The following is an 18,656-nucleotide window of genomic DNA, read 5'->3' as shown; positions in this document are numbered from 1 at the left end:
GACCACCCTTGTAGATTGATACGTATACTTTAGTGCTAATTGTTAAAATAGATGTCCACTCACACGGTGTTAATGTTATTCAGGTTTTCTCTAAGCGCAACAAGCAAAAAAGGCGCAAACAACATATTCACAGTGGTAACATGTCATCCTGGAGAAGACTGCATAGCTACAGGCCACAAAGATGGCAAGATACGACTGTGGTGAGTGCTTAAATGTTCACATTTTTTTTATGCAAGTTTGTAGATCAAAAATATAAGAAATTGTATTCATACAGATGTAACCATGCCCATCCAGGCTGCGGCCCTGGCATGACTTCGTACGCAGCCCATGTATTCCTACTGGCGCACGCACTTATATGCATTCCTGTGTCCTTGTCACGGGCACACTTCATGAGCCTGGATTGCTACGAATATGATTAGCTGCACGCTAGAGGAGCATGGCTACATCTGTACATTGCATTCTACAGTGTAGGAGACAAATTCTATAAAACCATTGGCAGGTAAAAAAATTTTTTTAATTAATGCCCAGTATGTCTGTCTGTCTAGCTATCTGTGCAGAAGCCTTTGGCCAAGGAAAATAATTAATAAAATACAAAATGTAGTGAAATTATGAAAATATTTATTCTTACAATAATAATTTTTTAAAGAAACATCTAAATTTTTTTATAACTTGATAATATAACATACATTTCCGCCTTTGGTGCTAATTGCTGCTTCACACAATTTGGGCGTTTGAGACACAATCTTTTGTAAAGTTTCATAAATTATATCTTTCCAGGACTCGTTCAGACATTCCCATATGTTTAGTATTTGTTGGATCCATTACAAAAACTTCTGTCTGATACATCCCAGAGTTTCTCAATAAAATGGAGATCTGGTGAATGAGGTGATAATGTTGATATTATCTTAAACCAAAAAGCTATACCTTTAAACACACTTTTACCATAGAGCCGCTGCGGCCGCTAAACTTAATATTGACTCTATATACCTTTTACGCTATTTGCGTAATGAGTCCCGTACCGTGTACTAACTCTGCGTACAAACGCCGCGCTGGGGGTACAAAGTACACGCAGCGCGTACACACTCAATTAATACACTTTATAACCTTATACAGTTAGGTAATGTAATACGCTTTAAACCCTAGCAGGGAAAAGAGGACACAACACCGATTTGTAGTTAAACACTGGGCTCCGACACCTCAGCGTATATATCTGGAAGGGGATAACACTACAATTTATACACTACAATACAACAGAGTAAATGGCTACAGTCAATGTACATACGTGCGAATATTCGCATGCGCTTCCTGGTCCAGTCCTCCGCTAATCAGGTAGATAGCGTTAGCGTTAAGAGTCTTCTGACCGGCCAGGCAGCAACAGGCTTTTTATACAATACTTCCGAAAGCAATACAATGGATACTGTAATCCCTTTGTCCATTGGCCACAGGGATGCATCTTTACAGTATAGGAGAGGTCATAGATTGATTTGAAAAGGTGGGCGATGTCTTTCTCAACTGCTCTTGTGGGTGGTCTCCTCTGGATTCCCGCCGCATACATAATATACAGTAAACACAGTTTATATCTATATTCTGCTTCTGCACATAACTATCCACAGGAGCATGCAATCTTCCGCAAACCAACACCGGAATGTTACCCTTAAAATACCCTACAGCTGGATACCAGACACCACCTTATAACCTTAGTCTGTCACCTTCTATCATGCAAAGGTGAATCCCTTTGTTCTGAAATCATTTAAACTGTTGATACTTGCTGATGTGGTGCAGGGGGGACTATGTGTACAATGTGCACTATTTGGATTAAATATGTAATGTTTTGATAGCCCTCCATGCGTTCACAAACTCCGCAGTAAATACCCATACCACGCGCAGGACCGCTGGAGCGACCATACGCAAATTGCGGATATGTGCACGCACGGCGGAACAAGTGCACGCGCAGTGGGCATGTGTGTGTATTTTATACGTGCTGTGTGTTCTGGAATATTTTTCGACTTTGACAGAGGAGACCATGTTTTTGCTTTTCTTGAAACAGTTTAGATGTGTGTTTAGAGTCATGTTGTTGCATGATGAACCCTTTTCCAATATTTTGAGTTCTACTTTAGTACAGCGTGATATATACGTTATGGTAAGAACTAACCGTTGATAACGGTATGTCTCCTAAGACCACAGGATATCAATGGGATATGATGAAATGACAGCGGATTTGCACCAATCGGTCAAAGCTTTTCCGGGCTCCCAGCATTCAACGGGCACGTCCATATATCCCCACCTCCTGGCTCAGGCAAATCAATTGTATCCCAAAGCTCAAGGCAGGAGCGTCATAGATAGCCCTAATCAGGCGATAAGAACACACATGCACACCTTTCTGTACAAGAAGGAAGAGGTTAGTGAGTAAAAGTATCCTCAAATCAGGTGCGTCAGAGTGGGATCCCTGAGGATCCTGTGGATTTAGGTGAAATACCGCTATCAAAGGTAAGTTATTACCATAATGTATATTTATCCAGCAAGGGCCACAGGTATCCACAGGATAACGATGGGATTTCCCAAAGCAATTTAGTGGTGCGGACGCTCCTGATTGGACAGGAGAATCCTTTGCCCGAATTCAGCGTCATGAGAGGCAAAGGTATCCAAGGCATAATGTCTAATGAATGTGTTAATGGAAGACCAGGTGGGCGCCTTACATATGTGTTCTGCTGAAGCACCACGTTGCGCTACCCATGATGGACCTACCTTACAAGTAGAGTGAGCAGATACATTAGTCGGAACAGGAGATCGGCCTGAGAATATGCTTCCGAAATAGTCATCCGAAGACATCTTGCTAGTGTCTGCTTATCAGCAGGCCATCCTCTCTTGTGAAATCCGTAGAGAATGAAGGGAGAATCTGTCTTTCTGATGGCACTGGTACGATCCACGTAGATCCTTAATGCACGGACCACGTCCAGCGATGCATCTCCCGCAGAAAGGCCCAGTACCCGGAAAGCCGGGACTACAATTTCTTTATTAAGGTGGAATTTAGACACCACCTTCGGAAGATACTCAGATCTAGTTCTGAGAACTGCTTTATCTGGATAAAAAATCAGAAATGGGGAATGACTTGATAATGCCCCTAAATCTGATACTCTTCTAGCTGACGCCATAGCCAGTAAAGAGAGTTTTATCTGTCAACCATTTAAGATCCACTTTATTAAGTGGTTCATACGGGGCAACTTGAAGGGCTCTGAGGACTAGATTTGAGTCCCAAGGCACTGTAAGAGGAATTAAAGGAGGTTGAATGCATAGCATTCCCTGGAAAAAAGTACGCACATCCTGTAAATTGTCAATTTTTCTTTTGGAACCATACAGTCAATGCCAACACTTGCACTCTCAAGGAAGCCACCTTCAAACCTTTATCCATTCTTGCCTGAAGGAATGCGAAGACCCTGAAAGACTTAGGGTGCATTTTCCGTTCACTGCACCAATGAATATAGGTTTGCCATATTCAGTGATAAATGCGAGCTGAGGAAGGTTTCCTTGCTCTGATCATAGTTTGAATTACCTGTTGTGAGAATTCTCTTGACTTCAGGATAGAGGTTTCAAGAGCCATGCCGTCAAAGACAGTAGATTCAGATGTCTGTGATAACAAGGACCCTGCATCAATAGATCTGGATGTTGAGGGAGCAGAAGTGGAACATCCATCGACATCCTCTGCAGATCTGTTTACCAATGCCTTCTGGGCCAAGCCAGAGCTATTAGTATCACGGCACCTTTTCATTGCTTTATCTTTTTCACCACCCTGGGTAACAGGGTGACTGGAGGAAACATATAAGCCAGATGAAAGTCCCATCTCACCAACAGGGCATCCACAAAGATCGTTCTGGGATCGTTTGTTCTTGACCCGTATGCAAGCACTTTTTTGTTCCGACGGGACCCCATGAGATCTTTCTCTGGCAACCCCCACTTGTCTACTAGAGTCTGGAAGACCTCTGTGTGTAGAGCTTATTCGTTTGCCTGAATGGCTTGTCGCTTCCAAGTTTAGGAATCCCGGAACAAACACTGCGGACAAGGCTGGATGATGACGTTATGCCCACTTTAGTATGTGACATACCTCTTTCATCGCTTTTCGGCTGCGAGTTCCTCCCTGATGGTTGAGGTACGCTACTGCCGTCGCATTGTCCGAGCGGATCTGGACTGTTTTCCCCGAAGAATGTCCTTTGCCTAAATCAGTGCCGTGTATATGGCCCGAAGTTCCAATATATTTATTGGCAGGTAACTTTCTTCCTTGTTCCATTGCCCCTGAAAACACAACCTTCCTGATATTGCTCCCCAGCCCCGGAGACTGGCATCTGTCATTAGAATTTCCCAATCTGAAGACTTGAATCCAGTACAGCCCCCAAGTGTGTCATTCACTGTGATGGAACAAGAGACGATTTTGCCCAATTTATGAGCCACCCGTGGTTCTGCAGACACGTTATTGTCGGTCTGTTGCAGATGACATAAGAGCAATTCCTACGTCTGTGCCAGGATTAAAAGATCGTTGAGGTATGGAAATAATCTTATTCCCTGTTGGCAGAGAGAAGCTGCATTACCACCATAATCTTGGTAAATACTCTGGGGGCTGTGGCTAACCCAAAAGGTTGGGCCTGGAACTGAAAATGCTGTTGGAGGATAGCGAACCAGAAATAGCACTGATGGGATAGTGCTATAGGAACATGTAGGTAAGCATCCTGTATATCCAGGGATGCCATATAATCCCCTGGCTACATAGCCAAAATGATGGAACGTAACGTCTCCATGTGAAACCGAGGTAACCAAATGTATTTGTAAAGCACTTTGAGATTGAGAATGGGCTGAAATGACCCATTTGGCTTTTGAACTAAAAACAGGTTGGAGTAAAAACTAGAGATGAGCGCCTGAAATTTTTCGGGTTTTGTGTTTTGGTTTTGGGTTCGGTTCCGCGGCCGTGTTTTGGGTTCGAACGCGTTTTGGCAAAACCTCACCGAATTTTTTTTGTCGGATTCGGGTGTGTTTTGGATTTGGGTGTTTTTTTCCAAAAACACTAAAAAACAGCTTAAATCATAGAATTTGGGGGTCATTTTGATCCCAAAGTATTATTAACCTCAAAAACCATAATTTACACTCATTTTCAGTCTATTCTGAATACCTCACACCTCACAATATTATTTTTAGTCCTAAAATTTGCACCGAGGTCGCTGTGTGAGTAAGATAAGCGACCCTAGTGGCCGACACAAACACCGGGCCCATCTAGGAGTGGCACTGCAGTGTCACGCAGGATGGCCCTTCCAAAAAACCCTCCCCAAACAGCACATGACGCAAAGAAAAAAAGAGGCGCAATGAGGTAGCTGACTGTGTGAGTAAGATTAGCGACCCTAGTGGCCGACACAAACACCGGGCACATCTAGGAGTGGCACTGCAGTGTCACGCAGGATGTCCCTTCCAAAAAACCCTCCCCAAACAGCACATGACGCAAAGAAAAAAAGAGGCGCAATGAGGTAGCTGTGTGAGTAAGATTAGCGACCCTAGTGGCCGACACAAACACCGGGCCCATCTAGGAGTGGCACTGCAGTGTCACGCAGGATGTCCCTTCCAAAAAACCCTCCCCAATCAGCACATGATGCAAAGAAAAAGAAAAGAAAAAAGAGGTGCAAGATGGAATTATCCTTGGGCCCTCCCACCCACCCTTATGTTGTATAAACAAAACAGGACATGCACACTTTAACCAACCCATCATTTCAGTGACAGGGTCTGCCACACGACTGTGACTGATATGACGGGTTGGTTTGGACCCCCCCCAAAAAAGAAGCAATTAATCTCTCCTTGCACAAACTGGCTCTACAGAGGCAAGATGTCCACCTCATCTTCACCCTCCGATATATCACCGTGTACATCCCCCTCCTCACAGATTATCAATTCGTCCCCACTGGAATCCACCATCTCAGCTCCCTGTGTACTTTGTGGAGGCAATTGCTGCTGGTCAATGTCTCCGCGGAGGAATTGATTATAATTCATTTTAATGAACATCATCTTCTCCACATTTTCTGGATGTAACCTCGTACGCCGATTGCTGACAAGGTGAGCGGCGGCACTAAACACTCTTTCGGAGTACACACTTGTGGGAGGGCAACTTAGGTAGAATAAAGCCAGTTTGTGCAAGGGCCTCCAAATTGCCTCTTTTTCCTGCCAGTATAAGTACGGACTGTGTGACGTGCCTACTTGGATGCGGTCACTCATATAATCCTCCACCATTCTATCAATGTTGAGAGAATCATATGCAGTGACAGTAGACGACATGTCCGTAATCGTTGTCAGGTCCTTCAGTCCGGACCAGATGTCAGCATCAGCAGTCGCTCCAGACTGCCCTGCATCACCGCCAGCGGGTGGGCTCGGAATTCTGAGCCTTTTCCTCGCACCCCCAGTTGCGGGAGAATGTGAAGGAGGAGATGTTGACAGGTCGCGTTCCGCTTGACTTGACAATTTTGTCACCAGCAGGTCTTTCAACCCCAGCAGACCTGTGTCTGCCGGAAAGAGAGATCCAAGGTAGGCTTTAAATCTAGGATCGAGCACGGTGGCCAAAATGTAGTGCTCTGATTTCAACAGATTGACCACCCGTGAATCCTTGTTAAGCGAATTAAGGGCTGCATCCACAAGTCCCACATGCCTAGCGGAATCGCTCCGTGTTAGCTCCTCCTTCAATGCCTCCAGCTTCTTCTGCAAAAGCCTGATGAGGGGAATGACCTGACTCAGGCTGGCAGTGTCTGAACTGACTTCACGTGTGGCAAGTTCAAAGGGCATCAGAACCTTGCACAACGTTGAAATCATTCTCCACTGCACTTGAGACAGGTGCATTCCACCTACTATATCGTGCTCAATTGTATAGGCTTGAATGGCCTTTTGCTGCTCCTCCAACCTCTGAAGCATATAGAGGGTTGAATTCCACCTCGTTACCACTTCTTGCTTCAGATGATGGCAGGGCAGGTTCAGTAGTTTTTGGTGGTGCTCCAGTTTTCTGTACGTGGTGCCTGTACGCCGAAAGTGTCCCGCAATTCTTCTGGCCACCGACAGCATCTCTTGCACGCCCCTGTCGTTTTTTAAAAAATTCTGCACCACCAAATTCAAGGTATGTGCAAAACATGGGACGTGCTGGAATTGGCCCAGATTTAATGCACACACAATATTGCTGGCGTTGTCCGATGCCACAAATCCACAGGAGAGTCCAATTGGGGTAAGCCATTCCGCGATGATCTTCCTCAGTTGCCGTAAGAGGTTTTCAGCTGTGTGCGTATTCTGGAAAGCGGTGATACAAAGCGTAGCCTGCCTAGGAAAGAGTTGGCGTTTGCGAGATGCTGCTACTGGTGCCGCCGCTGCTGTTCTTGCGGCGGGAGTCCATACATCTACCCAGTGGGCTGTCACAGTCATATAGTCCTGACCCTGCCCTGCTCCACTTGTCCACATGTCCGTGGTTAAGTGGACATTGGGTACAGCTGCATTTTTTAGGACACTGGTGACTCTTTTTCTGAGGTCTGTGTACATTTTCGGTATCGCCTGCCTAGAGAAATGGAACCTAGATGGTATTTGGTACCGGGGACACAGTACCTCCAACAAGTCTCTAGTTGGCTCTGCAGTAATGATGGATACCGGAACCACGTTTCTCACCACCCAGGATGCCAAGGCCTCAGTTATCCGCTTTGCAGTAGGATGACTGCTGTGATATTTCATCTTCCTCGCAAAGGACTGTTGAACAGTCAATTGCTTACTGGAAGTAGTACAAGTGGGCTTACGACTTCCCCTCTGGGATGACCATCGACTCCCAGCGGCAACAACAGCAGCGCCAGCAGCAGTAGGCGTTACACGCAAGGATGCATCGGAGGAATCCCAGGCAGGAGAGGACTCGTCAGACTTGCCAGTGACATGGCCTGCAGGACTATTGGCATTCCTGGGGAAGGAGGAAATTGACACTGAGGGAGTTGGTGGGGTGGTTTGCGTGAGCTTGGTTACAAGAGGAAGGGATTTACTGGTCAGTGGACTGCTTCCGCTGTCACCCAAAGTTTTTGAACTTGTCACTGACTTATTATGAATGCGCTGCAGGTGACGTATAAGGGAGGATGTTCCGAGGTGGTTAACGTCCTTACCCCTACTTATTACAGCTTGACAAAGGGAACACACGGCTTGACACCTGTTGTCCGCATTTCTGGTGAAATACCTCCACACCGAAGAGCTGATTTTTTTGGTATTTTCACCTGGCATGTCAACGGCCATATTCCTCCCACGGACAACAGGTGTCTCCCCGGGTGCCTGACTTAAACAAACCACCTCACCATCAGAATCCTCCTGGTCAATTTCCTCCCCAGCGCCAGCAACACCCATATCCTCCTCATCCTGGTGTACTTCAACACTGACATCTTCAATCTGACTATCAGGAACTGGACTGCGGGTGCTCCTTCCAGCACTTGCAGGGGGCGTGCAAATGGTGGAAGGCGCATGCTCTTCACGTCCAGTGTTGGGAAGGTCAGGCATCGCAACCGACACAATTGGACTCTCCTTGTGGATTTGGGATTTCAAAGAACGCACAGTTCTTTGCGGTGCTTTTGCCAGCTTGAGTCTTTTCAGTTTTCTAGCGAGAGGCTGAGTGCTTCCATCCTCATGTGAAGCTGAACCACTAGCCATGAACATAGGCCAGGGCCTCAGCCGTTCCTTGCCACTCCGTGTGGTAAATGGCATATTGGCAAGTTTACGCTTCTCCTCCGACAATTTTATTTTAGGTTTTGGAGTCCTTTTTTTTCTGATATTTGGTGTTTTGGATTTGACATGCTCTGTACTATGACATTGGGCATCGGCCTTGGCAGACGACGTTGCTGGCATTTCATCGTCTCGGCCATGACTAGTGGCAGCAGCTTCAGCACGAGGTGGAAGTGGATCTTGATCTTTCCCTAATTTTGGAACCTCAACTTTTTTGTTCTCCATATTTTATAGGCAGAACTAAAAGGCACCTCAGGTAAACAATGGAGATGGATGGATTGGATACTAGTATACAATTATGGACGGACTGCCACGGTTAGGTGGTATAAAAAAACCACGGTTAGGTGGTATATAATACAATTATGGATGGACGGACTGCCTGCCGAGTGCCGACACAGAGGTAGCCACAGCCGTGAACTACCGCACTGTACACTGGTTGATAAAGAGATAGTAGTATACTCGTAACAACTAGTATGACGACGGTATAAAGAATGAAAAAAAAACCACGGTTAGGTGGTATATATTATAATACAATTATGGTTGGACGGACTGCCTGCCGAGTGCCGATACAGAGGTAGCCACAGCCGTGAACTACCGCACTGTACACTGGTTGATAAAGAGATAGTAGTATACTCGTAACAACTAGTATGACGACGGTATAAAGAATGAAAAAAAAACCACGGTTAGGTGGTATATATTATAATACAATTATGGTTGGACGGACTGCCTGCCGAGTGCCGACACAGAGGTAGCCACAGCCGTGAACTACCGCACTGTACACTGGTTGATAAAGAGATAGTAGTATACTCGTAACAACTAGTATGACGACGGTATAAAGAATGAAAAAAAAACCACGGTTAGGTGGTATATATTATAATACAATTATGGATGGACGGACTGCCTGCCGAGTGCCGACACAGAGGTAGCCACAGCCGTGAACTACCGCACTGTACTGTGTCTGCTGCTAATATAGACTGGTTGATAAAGAGATAGTATACAATACTACTAATATACTGGTGGTCAGGCACTGGTCACCACTAGTCACACTGGCAGTGGCACTCCTGCAGCAAAAGTGTGCACTGTTTAATTTTAATATAATATTATTTATCATGTACTCCTGGCTCCTGCTATAACAACCTGCAGTGCTCCCCAGTCTCCCCCACAATTATAAGCTTTATATACAATACATTGATGTGCAGCACACTGGGCTGAGCAGTGCACACAGACTGAGTCACTGTGTGACTGTGTATCGTTTTTTTCAGGCAGAGAACGGATATATTAAATAAAACAAACAACTGCACTGTCTCTGGTGGTCACTGGTCACTGTGGTCGTCAGTCACTAAACTCTGTCTGCACTCTCTTCTAATCTACAGTATCACAGCAATCTCTCTCTCTCTCTCTCTCTTCTAAATCTAATCTAAATGGAGAGGACGCCAGCCACGTCCTCTCCCTATCAATCTCAATGCACGTGTGAAAATGGCGGCGACGCGCGGCTCCTTATATAGAATCCGAGTCTCGCGAGAATCCGACAGCGTCATGATGACGTTCGGGCGCGCTCGGGTTAACCGAGCAAGGCGGGAAGATCCGAGTCGCTCGGACCCGTGAAAAAAAAAGTGAAGTTCGTGCGGGTTCGGATTCAAAGAAACCGAACCCGCTCATCTCTAGTAAAAACCCTGTACTCGTTGTGCAGGAGGAACTTGAATGACTACTACTGACTGAAGCAATTTCTGAACTGCCTCTAACAAAGCCCTGGCCTTCGTCTCTACCCGAGACTGGCTGGTACAAAAAAACCTTTGAGGAGGGTGCTTCCTAAAGGCAAAAGCATAACCTAGAGATACTGCTTCCTGCACCCATGCATCTGTAGTAGACTGCTACCAGATCTGTGAGGCCTTCACCATCAGGCTGATGGCTGCTTATCTGTTTTCCTAACTGGTCCTCTGGTAGCTCAATGTTTTTTAGTCTTACCAGACTTCTTGTATTGGGGCTGCTTGCCATCACTTTTTCCTCTTAGCTTTTCCTCGTGACTGAAAGGGCCGAAAAGCTAGATCTTTAGGTTTGAAATTGTATGTGGAAGGAAAATTGTCCTTCTTGGAGTCTGCTTCTGACTCCAGAATATCTGTCAATTCTTTACCAAAAAGAATGTCTACAGAAAAAAATCAAAGATTCCAAAACCACCTTTGATTCTGAATCCGCTCTCTACGTGCATAGCTAAACTGCTCTGCGAGCAGCTATTGAAGCTGGTTTCCTGGAGGCAATAGTACCCCAATGCAGCTTCTTCCAAGAACATTGCAGCCTGTTTTCTCTGACGTCCTAGTGGATGCTGGAAACTCCGTATGGACCATGGGGAATAGACGGGCTCCGCAAAAGACTGGGCACTCTAAAAGAAAGATTAGGTACTATCTGGTGTGCACTGGCTCCTCCCTCTATGCCCCTCCTCCAGACCTCAGTTAGAATCTGTGCCCGGCCAGAGCTGGGTGCTCCTAGTGGGCTCTCCAGAGCTTGCTAGAAAAAGTTTCTCTGACGTCCTAGTGGATGCTGGGAACTCCGTAAGGACTATGGGGAATAGACGGGCTCCGCAAGAGACTGGGCACTCTAAAAGAAAGATTAGGTACTATCTGGTGTGCACTGGCTCCTCCCTCTATGCCCCTCCTCCAGTTAGAATCTGTGCCCGGCCCGAGCTGGTTGCACACTAGGGGCTCTCCTGAGCTCCTAGTAAAGAAAGTAATTGTTAGGTTTTTTATTTTCAGTGAGATCTGCTGGCAACAGACTCACTGCTACGAGGGACTAAGGGGAGAAGAAGCGAACCTACCTGCTTGCAGCTAGCTTGGGCTTCTTAGGCTACTGGACACCATTAGCTCCAGAGGGATCAAACACAGGCCCAGCCTCGGTCGTCTGGTCCCGGAGCCGCGCCGCCGTCCCCCTTACAGAGCCAGAAGCAAGAAGAGCATCCTGGAAATCGGCGGCTGAAGACTTCGGTCTTCATTAAGGTAGCGCACAGCACTGCAGCTGTGCGCCATTGCTCCCTATGCACACCACATACTCCGGTCACTGATGGGTGCAGGGCGCTGGGGGCGCCCTGGGCTGCAATTAGAGTACCTTAACTTTGGCAAACAACACATAATATAGCCTAATAAGCTATATATGTGTAAAAATCCCCTGCCATAATACAATTATAAGAGCGGGAGAAGTCCGCCGAAAAAGGGGTGGGGCTATCTCCCTCAGCACACTGGCGCCATTTTCTCTTCACAGTGCAGCTGGAAGACAGCTCCCCAGGCTCTCCCCTGCAGTTTCCAGGCTCAAAGGGTTAAAAAGAGTGGGGGGGCACTAAATTTAGGCGCAAACTGTATATAAAAAGCAGCTATAGGGATAAATCACTTTCTGTTAGTGTAAATCCCTGATTAAATAGCGCTGTGGTGTGTGCTGGCATACTCTCTCTCTGTCTCCCCAAAGGACTTTGTGGGGTCCTGTCCTCAGTCAGAGCATTCCCTGTGTGTGCGGTGTGTCGGTACGGCTGTGTCGACATGTTTGATGAGGAGGCTTATGTGGAGGCGGAGCAGGTGCCGATAAATGTGATGTCACCCCCTGCGGGGCCGACACCAGAGTGGGTGGATATGTGGAAGGTATTAACCGACAGTGTCAACTCCTTATATAAAAGGCTGGATGACGTAACAGCCGTGGGACAGCCGGCTTCTCAGCCCGCGCCTGCCCAGGCGTCTTAAAGGCCATCAGGGGCTCAAAGACGCCCGCTACCTCAGATGGCAGACACAGATGTCGACACGGAGTCTGACTCCAGTGTCGACGAGGTTGAGACATATACACAATCCACTAGGGGCATCCGTTGCATGATTTCGGCAATGAAAAATGTGTTACACATTTCTGACATTAACCCAAGTACCACTAAAAAGGGGTATTATGTTTGGGGAGAAAAAACAGCCAGTGTTTTGTTCCCCCATCAGATGAGTTGAATAAAGTGTGTGAAGAAGCGTGGGTTTCCCCCGATAAGAAACTGGTCATTTCTAAAAAGTTACTGATGGCGTACCCTTTTCCGCCAGAGGATAGGTCACGTTGGGAGATATCCCCTAGGGTGGATAAGGCGCTCACACGTTTGTCAAAAAAGGTGGCACTGCCGTCTCAGGATACGGCCACCTTAAGGGAGCCTGCTGATAGAAAGCAGGAGGAAATCCTGAAGTCTGTATATACTCACTCAGGTACTATACTGAGACCTGCAATTGCCTCAGCATGGAGGTGTAGTGCTGCTGCAGCGTGGTCTGATACCCTGTTAGATAATATTGTTACCCTCGACAGGGATACTATTTTGCTAACCATAGAGCATATTAAAGACGTTGTCTTATATATGAGGGATGCACAGAGGGATATTTGCCGGCTGGCATCCAGAATTAATGCAATGTCCATTTCTGCCAGGAGGGTATTATGGACCCGGCAGTGGACAGGTGATGCTGATTCTAAAAGGCACATGGAGATTCTGCCTTATTAGGGTGAGGAATTGTTTGGGGATGGTCTCTCGGACCTCGTATCCACAGCAACAGCTGGGAAGTCAAATTTTTACCTCAGGTTCCCTCACAGCCTAAGAAAGCACCGTATTATCAGGTACAGTCCTTTCGGCCTCAGAAAAGCAAGCGGGTCAAAGGCGCTTCCTTTCTGCCAGAGGCAAGGGAAGAGGGAAAAGGCTGCACCAGACGGCCAGTTCCCAGGATCAAAAATCTTCCCCCGCTTCCTCTAAGTCCACCGCATGACGCTGGGGCTCCACAGGCTGAGCCAGGTGCGGTGGGGGCGCGTCTCCGGAACTTCAGCGACCAGTGGGCTCGCTCACAGATGGATCCCTGGTTTCTGCAAGTAGTATCACAGGGATACAAGCTGGAATTCGAGGCGACTCCCCCTCGCCGTTACCTCAAATCAGCCTTGACTGCTGCCCTCAGAGAAAGGGAGGTAGTACTGGCGGCAACTCACAAGCTGTATCTTCAGCAGGTGATAATCAAGGTACCCCTCCTATAACAGGGACGGGGTTACTATTCCACAATGTTTGTGGTACCGAAACCAGACGGTTCGGTGAGACCCATTCTAAATTTAAAATCCTTGAACAATTATATTAAAAAGTTGAAGTTCAAAGTACCTCAGGTTTGTGGTACAGGACTGTCATTACCAATTCCAGACGTTTCCATTTGGTCTGTCCACGGCACCGCGGGTATTTACCAAGGTAATGGCCGAAATGATGATGCTCCTCCGAAAGAAGGGAATCATGATTATTCCGTACGTGGACGATCTCCTTATAAAGGCGAGGCCCAAAGAGCAGTTGCTAGTCAGCGTAGCACTATATCAGTAAGTGCTGCATCAGCTCGGCTGGATTCTGAATATCCCAAAGTCGCAGCTGATTCCTGCGACGCGTCTACTGTTCTTGGGCATGATTCTGGACACAGAACAGAAGAAGGTCTTTCTCCCGGAGGAGAAGGCCCAGGAATTCTCATCTCTGGTCAGGGACCTCCTGAAACCAAAGCAGGTGTCAGTGCATCACTGCACGCGAGTCCTGGGAAAGATGGTAGCTTCTTACGAAGCAATTCCCTTCGGCAGGTTCCATGCAAGGATCTTTCAGTGGGATCTGTTGGACAAATGGTCCGGATCGCATCTTCAGATGCATCGGTTGATCACCCTGTCCCCGAGGGCCAGGGTGTCTCTGCTGTGGTGGCTGCAGAGTGCTCATCTTCTCGAGGGCCGCAGGTTCGGCATACAGGACTGGGTTCTGGTGACCACGGATGCAAGCCTCCGAGGATGGGGGGCAGTCACTCAGGGAATAAACTTCCAGGGACAGTGGTCAAGTCTGGAGACTTCACTACACATAAATATTCTGGAGCTAAGGGCCATTTACAACGCCCTGAGTCAAACAGAGCCCCTGTTTCAAAACCAACCAGTACTGATTCAATCAGACAACATCACAGCGGTCGCCCATGTAAACCGCCAGGGCGGCACAAGAAACAGGATGGCAATGGCAGAAGCCACAAGGATTCTTCGATGGGCGGAGAATCACGTGCTAGCACTGTCAGCAGTGTTCATTCCGGGAGTGGACAACTGGGAAGCAGACTTCCTCAGCAGGCATGACCTCCACCCGGGAGAGTGGGGACTTCATCAAGAAGTCTTCACACAGATTGTAAATCGTTGGGAACTGCCACAGGTGGACATGATGGCGTCCCGCCTCAACAAAAAGCTAAAAAATATTGCGCCAGGTCATGGGACCCTCAGGCGATAGCTGTGGACGCACTAGTGACACCGTGGGTGTACTAGTCGGTTTATGTGTTCCCTCCTCTTCCTCTCATACCCAAGGTACTGAGGATAGTAAGAAAGAGAAGATTAAGAACTATACTCATTGTTCCGGATTGGCCAAGAAGAACTTGGTACCCAGAACTACAAGAAATGATCTCAGACGACACATGGCCTCTGCCTCTCACACAGGACCTGTTACAGCAGGGACCCTGTCTGTTCCAAGACTTACTGCGGCTGCGTTTGACGGCATGGCGGTTGAACGCCGGATCCTAACGGAAAAGGGCATTCCAGATGAAGTTATTCCTACGCTGATAAAAGCTAGGAAGGATGTGACAGCAAAGCATTATCACCGCATATGGCGGAAATATGTTGCTTGGTGTGAGGCCAGGAAGGCCCCAACAGAGGAATTCCTATCTATTTTCTTTCAAAAAGAACTGGCTTCACTGCCTGAAGTTCAGACGTTTGTTAAGGGAGTGCTGCATATTCAGCCCCCTTTTGTGCCTCCAGTGGCACCTTGGGATCTTAACGTTGTGTTGGATTTCCTGAAATCCCACTGGTTTGAGCCACTTAAGACCGTGGAGCTAAAGTATCTCATGTGGAAGGTGGTCATGCTGTTGGCCTTAGCTTCAGCTAGGCGTGTGTCAGAATTGGCGGCTTTGTCATGTAAAGCCCATATCTGATCTTCCATATAGACAGGGCAGAATTGAGAACTCGTCCCCAATTTCTCCCTAAGGTGGTATCAGCGTTTCATTTGAACCAACCTATTGTGGTGCCTGCGACTACTCGGGACTTGGAGGACTCCAAGTTGCTGGATGTAGTCAGGGCTTTGAAAATCTATGTAGCCAGGACGGCTGGAGTCGGGAAAACTGACTCGCTGTTTATCCTGCATGCACCCAACAAGCTGGGTGCTCCTGCTTCAAAGCAAACTATTGCGCGCTGGATCTGTAACACGATTCAGCAAGCCCATTCTGCGGCAGTATTGCCGCATCCTAAATCAGTAAAAGCCCATTCCACAAGGAAGGTGGGCTCTTCTTGGGCGGCTGCCCGAGGGGTCTCGGCTTTACAGCTTTGCCGAGCTGCTACTTGGTCGGGTTCAAACACATTTGCTAAGTTCTACAAGTTTGATACCCTGGCTAAGGAGGACCTTGAGTTTGCTCATTCGGTGCTGCAGAGTCATCCGCACTCTCCCGCCCGTTTGGGAGCTTTGCTATAATCCCCATGGTCCTTACGGAGTTCCCAGCATCCACTAGGACGTCAGAGAAAATAAGAATTTACTCACCGGTAATTCTGTTTCTCGTAGTCCGTAGTGGATGCTGGGCGCCCGTCCCAAGTGCCGACTCTCTGCAATACATGTATATAGTTATTGCTTAACTAAAGGGTTATTGTTATGAGCCATCCGTTAAATGAGGCTCAGTTGTTGTTCATACTGTTAACTGGGTATGGTTATCACAAGTTGTACAGTGTGATTGGTGTGGCTGGTATGAGTCTTACCCTGGATTCCAAATCCTTTCCTTGTTGTGTCAGCTCTTCCGGGCACAGTTTCCCTAAATTAGGTCTGGAGGAGGGGCATAGAGGGAGGAGCCAGTGCACACCAGATAGTACCTAATCTTTCTTTTAGAGTGCCCAGTCTCCTGCGGAGCCCGTCTATTCCCCATGGTCCTTACGGAGTTCCAAGCATCCACTACGGACTACGAGAAATAGAAATACCGGTGAGTAAATTCTTATTTTATATGTGCTATATGGGATTTTCTGCTGCTGGGTACACTGGGCTTCACAAGGAATAACATCGGGGTGTAGAGTAGTATCTTTATCCGAGGCACCAACAGGCTCAAAGCTTTGACCTTCTTCCCAAGATGCATAGTGCCACCTCCTATATCACCCCTCCTCCGTGCACAGGAGCTCAGTTTGTAAGTTGGTGCCTTGCAGTATGCAGGTACTCTTCAGGTGGCTGCTTTAAGCAGCCTTTTACTAAGGCTGAACAGTAATCTGTATGAAGACTTCAAGGGCTGCTGCTAGCAAAGTAGAGACTTTCCAGCATGCAGCTCCATCACCTCCAGCGGCGCTATATACTCCCGCGCCGGGGTTGCCAGGTCACTGCAGCTGAGACGCAGGCTTCTTCCTAAATTTGAGTCACACACACCGCCGTCTCCCGGATTGCGGGACCGCAGGCAAGGGGGAGGTAAGGGGCTCCTGTGCAGCACTTTAACGCAATCCAGCGCAGCTGTAGTAGGCGGGCCGCGCGCGCTGGCGTGGACACTGAGTACTGGGCTACTCCACTAGCCAACAGGGTATTATTTTGGGCACAGGTCAGGGGGATTTAGTACCAGTTCCTCCGTTTTGTTGTTCTGCCCGCACACCCGGTGGGGATGCCTGCAGGGGGAACATGCCGGACCTGAGGACCCTCCCCCAAGCCCCAGGGTGCCATTTATACAATGTTTCCGCCCTGGAGCTGCTTCCTTCTCCTTCACTCCTGGTCAGTGGCCATTATAGATAGAGCCTTGCTGTTCCTGGGATTGCTGGGGCAAATCCTCCTCTGTGAAGCCGCCTGACTGCCAGTGCTGTGCTTCCTACAGGACACTTGAGTATTCTACCTGTCACTGTGACTGTGTTAGTTAAGAAAGAATGCATACATTCAGGGTTGTGAGGTACAAACACTCTGTGATATACATCCAGTGCTTACTGTGTTTGTGATATCTATAGTTATCACATATAGCCATACTGAGTATTACTTTGTATTGCTAGTCCAGTGCAGTTTATGGTACATAATTTCTGCATGGTACACTTGTTACTATATTTGTGTGTGTTCATGTAACTGCTGCGTGGTTGCATATTGCATGATATTTCACTCAGCGTGCTATTCCTGTATTACTATACCTGTGGGGGCCAAGTGCTTCAGGTTTTTTTCCATAAGTAATATAGGATTGTATCACAAGATGTACTGACGGCATACTTGTGATTTATAGTTGCCATATAGTCTGTCTATTGAACTCCTGGACTGTGCCATCTTAGACTTCTTTTCTGAGAGTTGTTGCTAGGTATAGCGCTGCTACACTATGTACCGGGTTGCCCATTATTGTTCATATAGTTATATATGCTAAACGTGGCAACGACGTTGGGGACTCTCCCACACTGCGTGGTAATGAGGCCGCAGACGTAATGTAGGATACTTTAGCAGCTGAGAGTTCAGGTTCAGGGGGTTCCTTACCCCCCAGTTTGTCGGTAGCGCTTGGGGCATCACAGCACCCGCTTTGGGCTACATTCTCCACATTGTTAAACATGCTTGTGACTAAATTGATGCTCCCTGTGGGACCACCTCGACCACTACCTCAGTTTTTGGATCCTGCTGTGAACCCGCCATGGGCGGACTAGCTTTCTACTCAGTTACAGCATTTGAACTGATCCATGTCTAAATCTAATGGTCACTCTCGGCCGCATAAGTTGTCTTCTAAAAGGGCCATTACCTCCTCCCATTCCAAAGCTTTAACAGACATGTCCTCTGAGGAGGAAGGTACATATACTGACCACCCAGACACGGACGCTGATATTTCAGATGGAGAGGGGAAATCATCTGTGGATATCTCTGATTTGATTGAGGCAATACGGCTCATTCTTCAAGTTTCTGATGATTCTGAGCC

General features: G+C 47.5%; 1 protein-coding gene across 4 annotated transcripts in view; it reads left to right on the top strand.

Annotated features, from left to right (window-relative positions):
• WDR75 (WD repeat domain 75) overlaps positions 1 to 18,656 on the top strand; it is a 1,043,598-nt gene that overhangs the window by 265,510 nt on the left and 759,432 nt on the right. For all 4 annotated transcript variants that reach the window (XM_063934110.1, XM_063934109.1, XM_063934108.1 and 1 more), the window contains exon 7: positions 84 to 200. In XM_063934110.1, the coding sequence (XP_063790180.1) occupies positions 84 to 200 (117 nt within the window). The remainder of the gene's footprint in view (positions 1 to 83; positions 201 to 18,656) is intronic.

This window comes from Pseudophryne corroboree, chromosome 7 (genome assembly GCF_028390025.1).
Source record: "Pseudophryne corroboree isolate aPseCor3 chromosome 7, aPseCor3.hap2, whole genome shotgun sequence".
NCBI classification, from domain to species: Eukaryota; Metazoa; Chordata; class Amphibia; order Anura; family Myobatrachidae; genus Pseudophryne; species Pseudophryne corroboree.
Note: the sequence above shows the minus strand (reverse complement) of the source record. Positions and strands in the feature narration are given on the sequence as shown.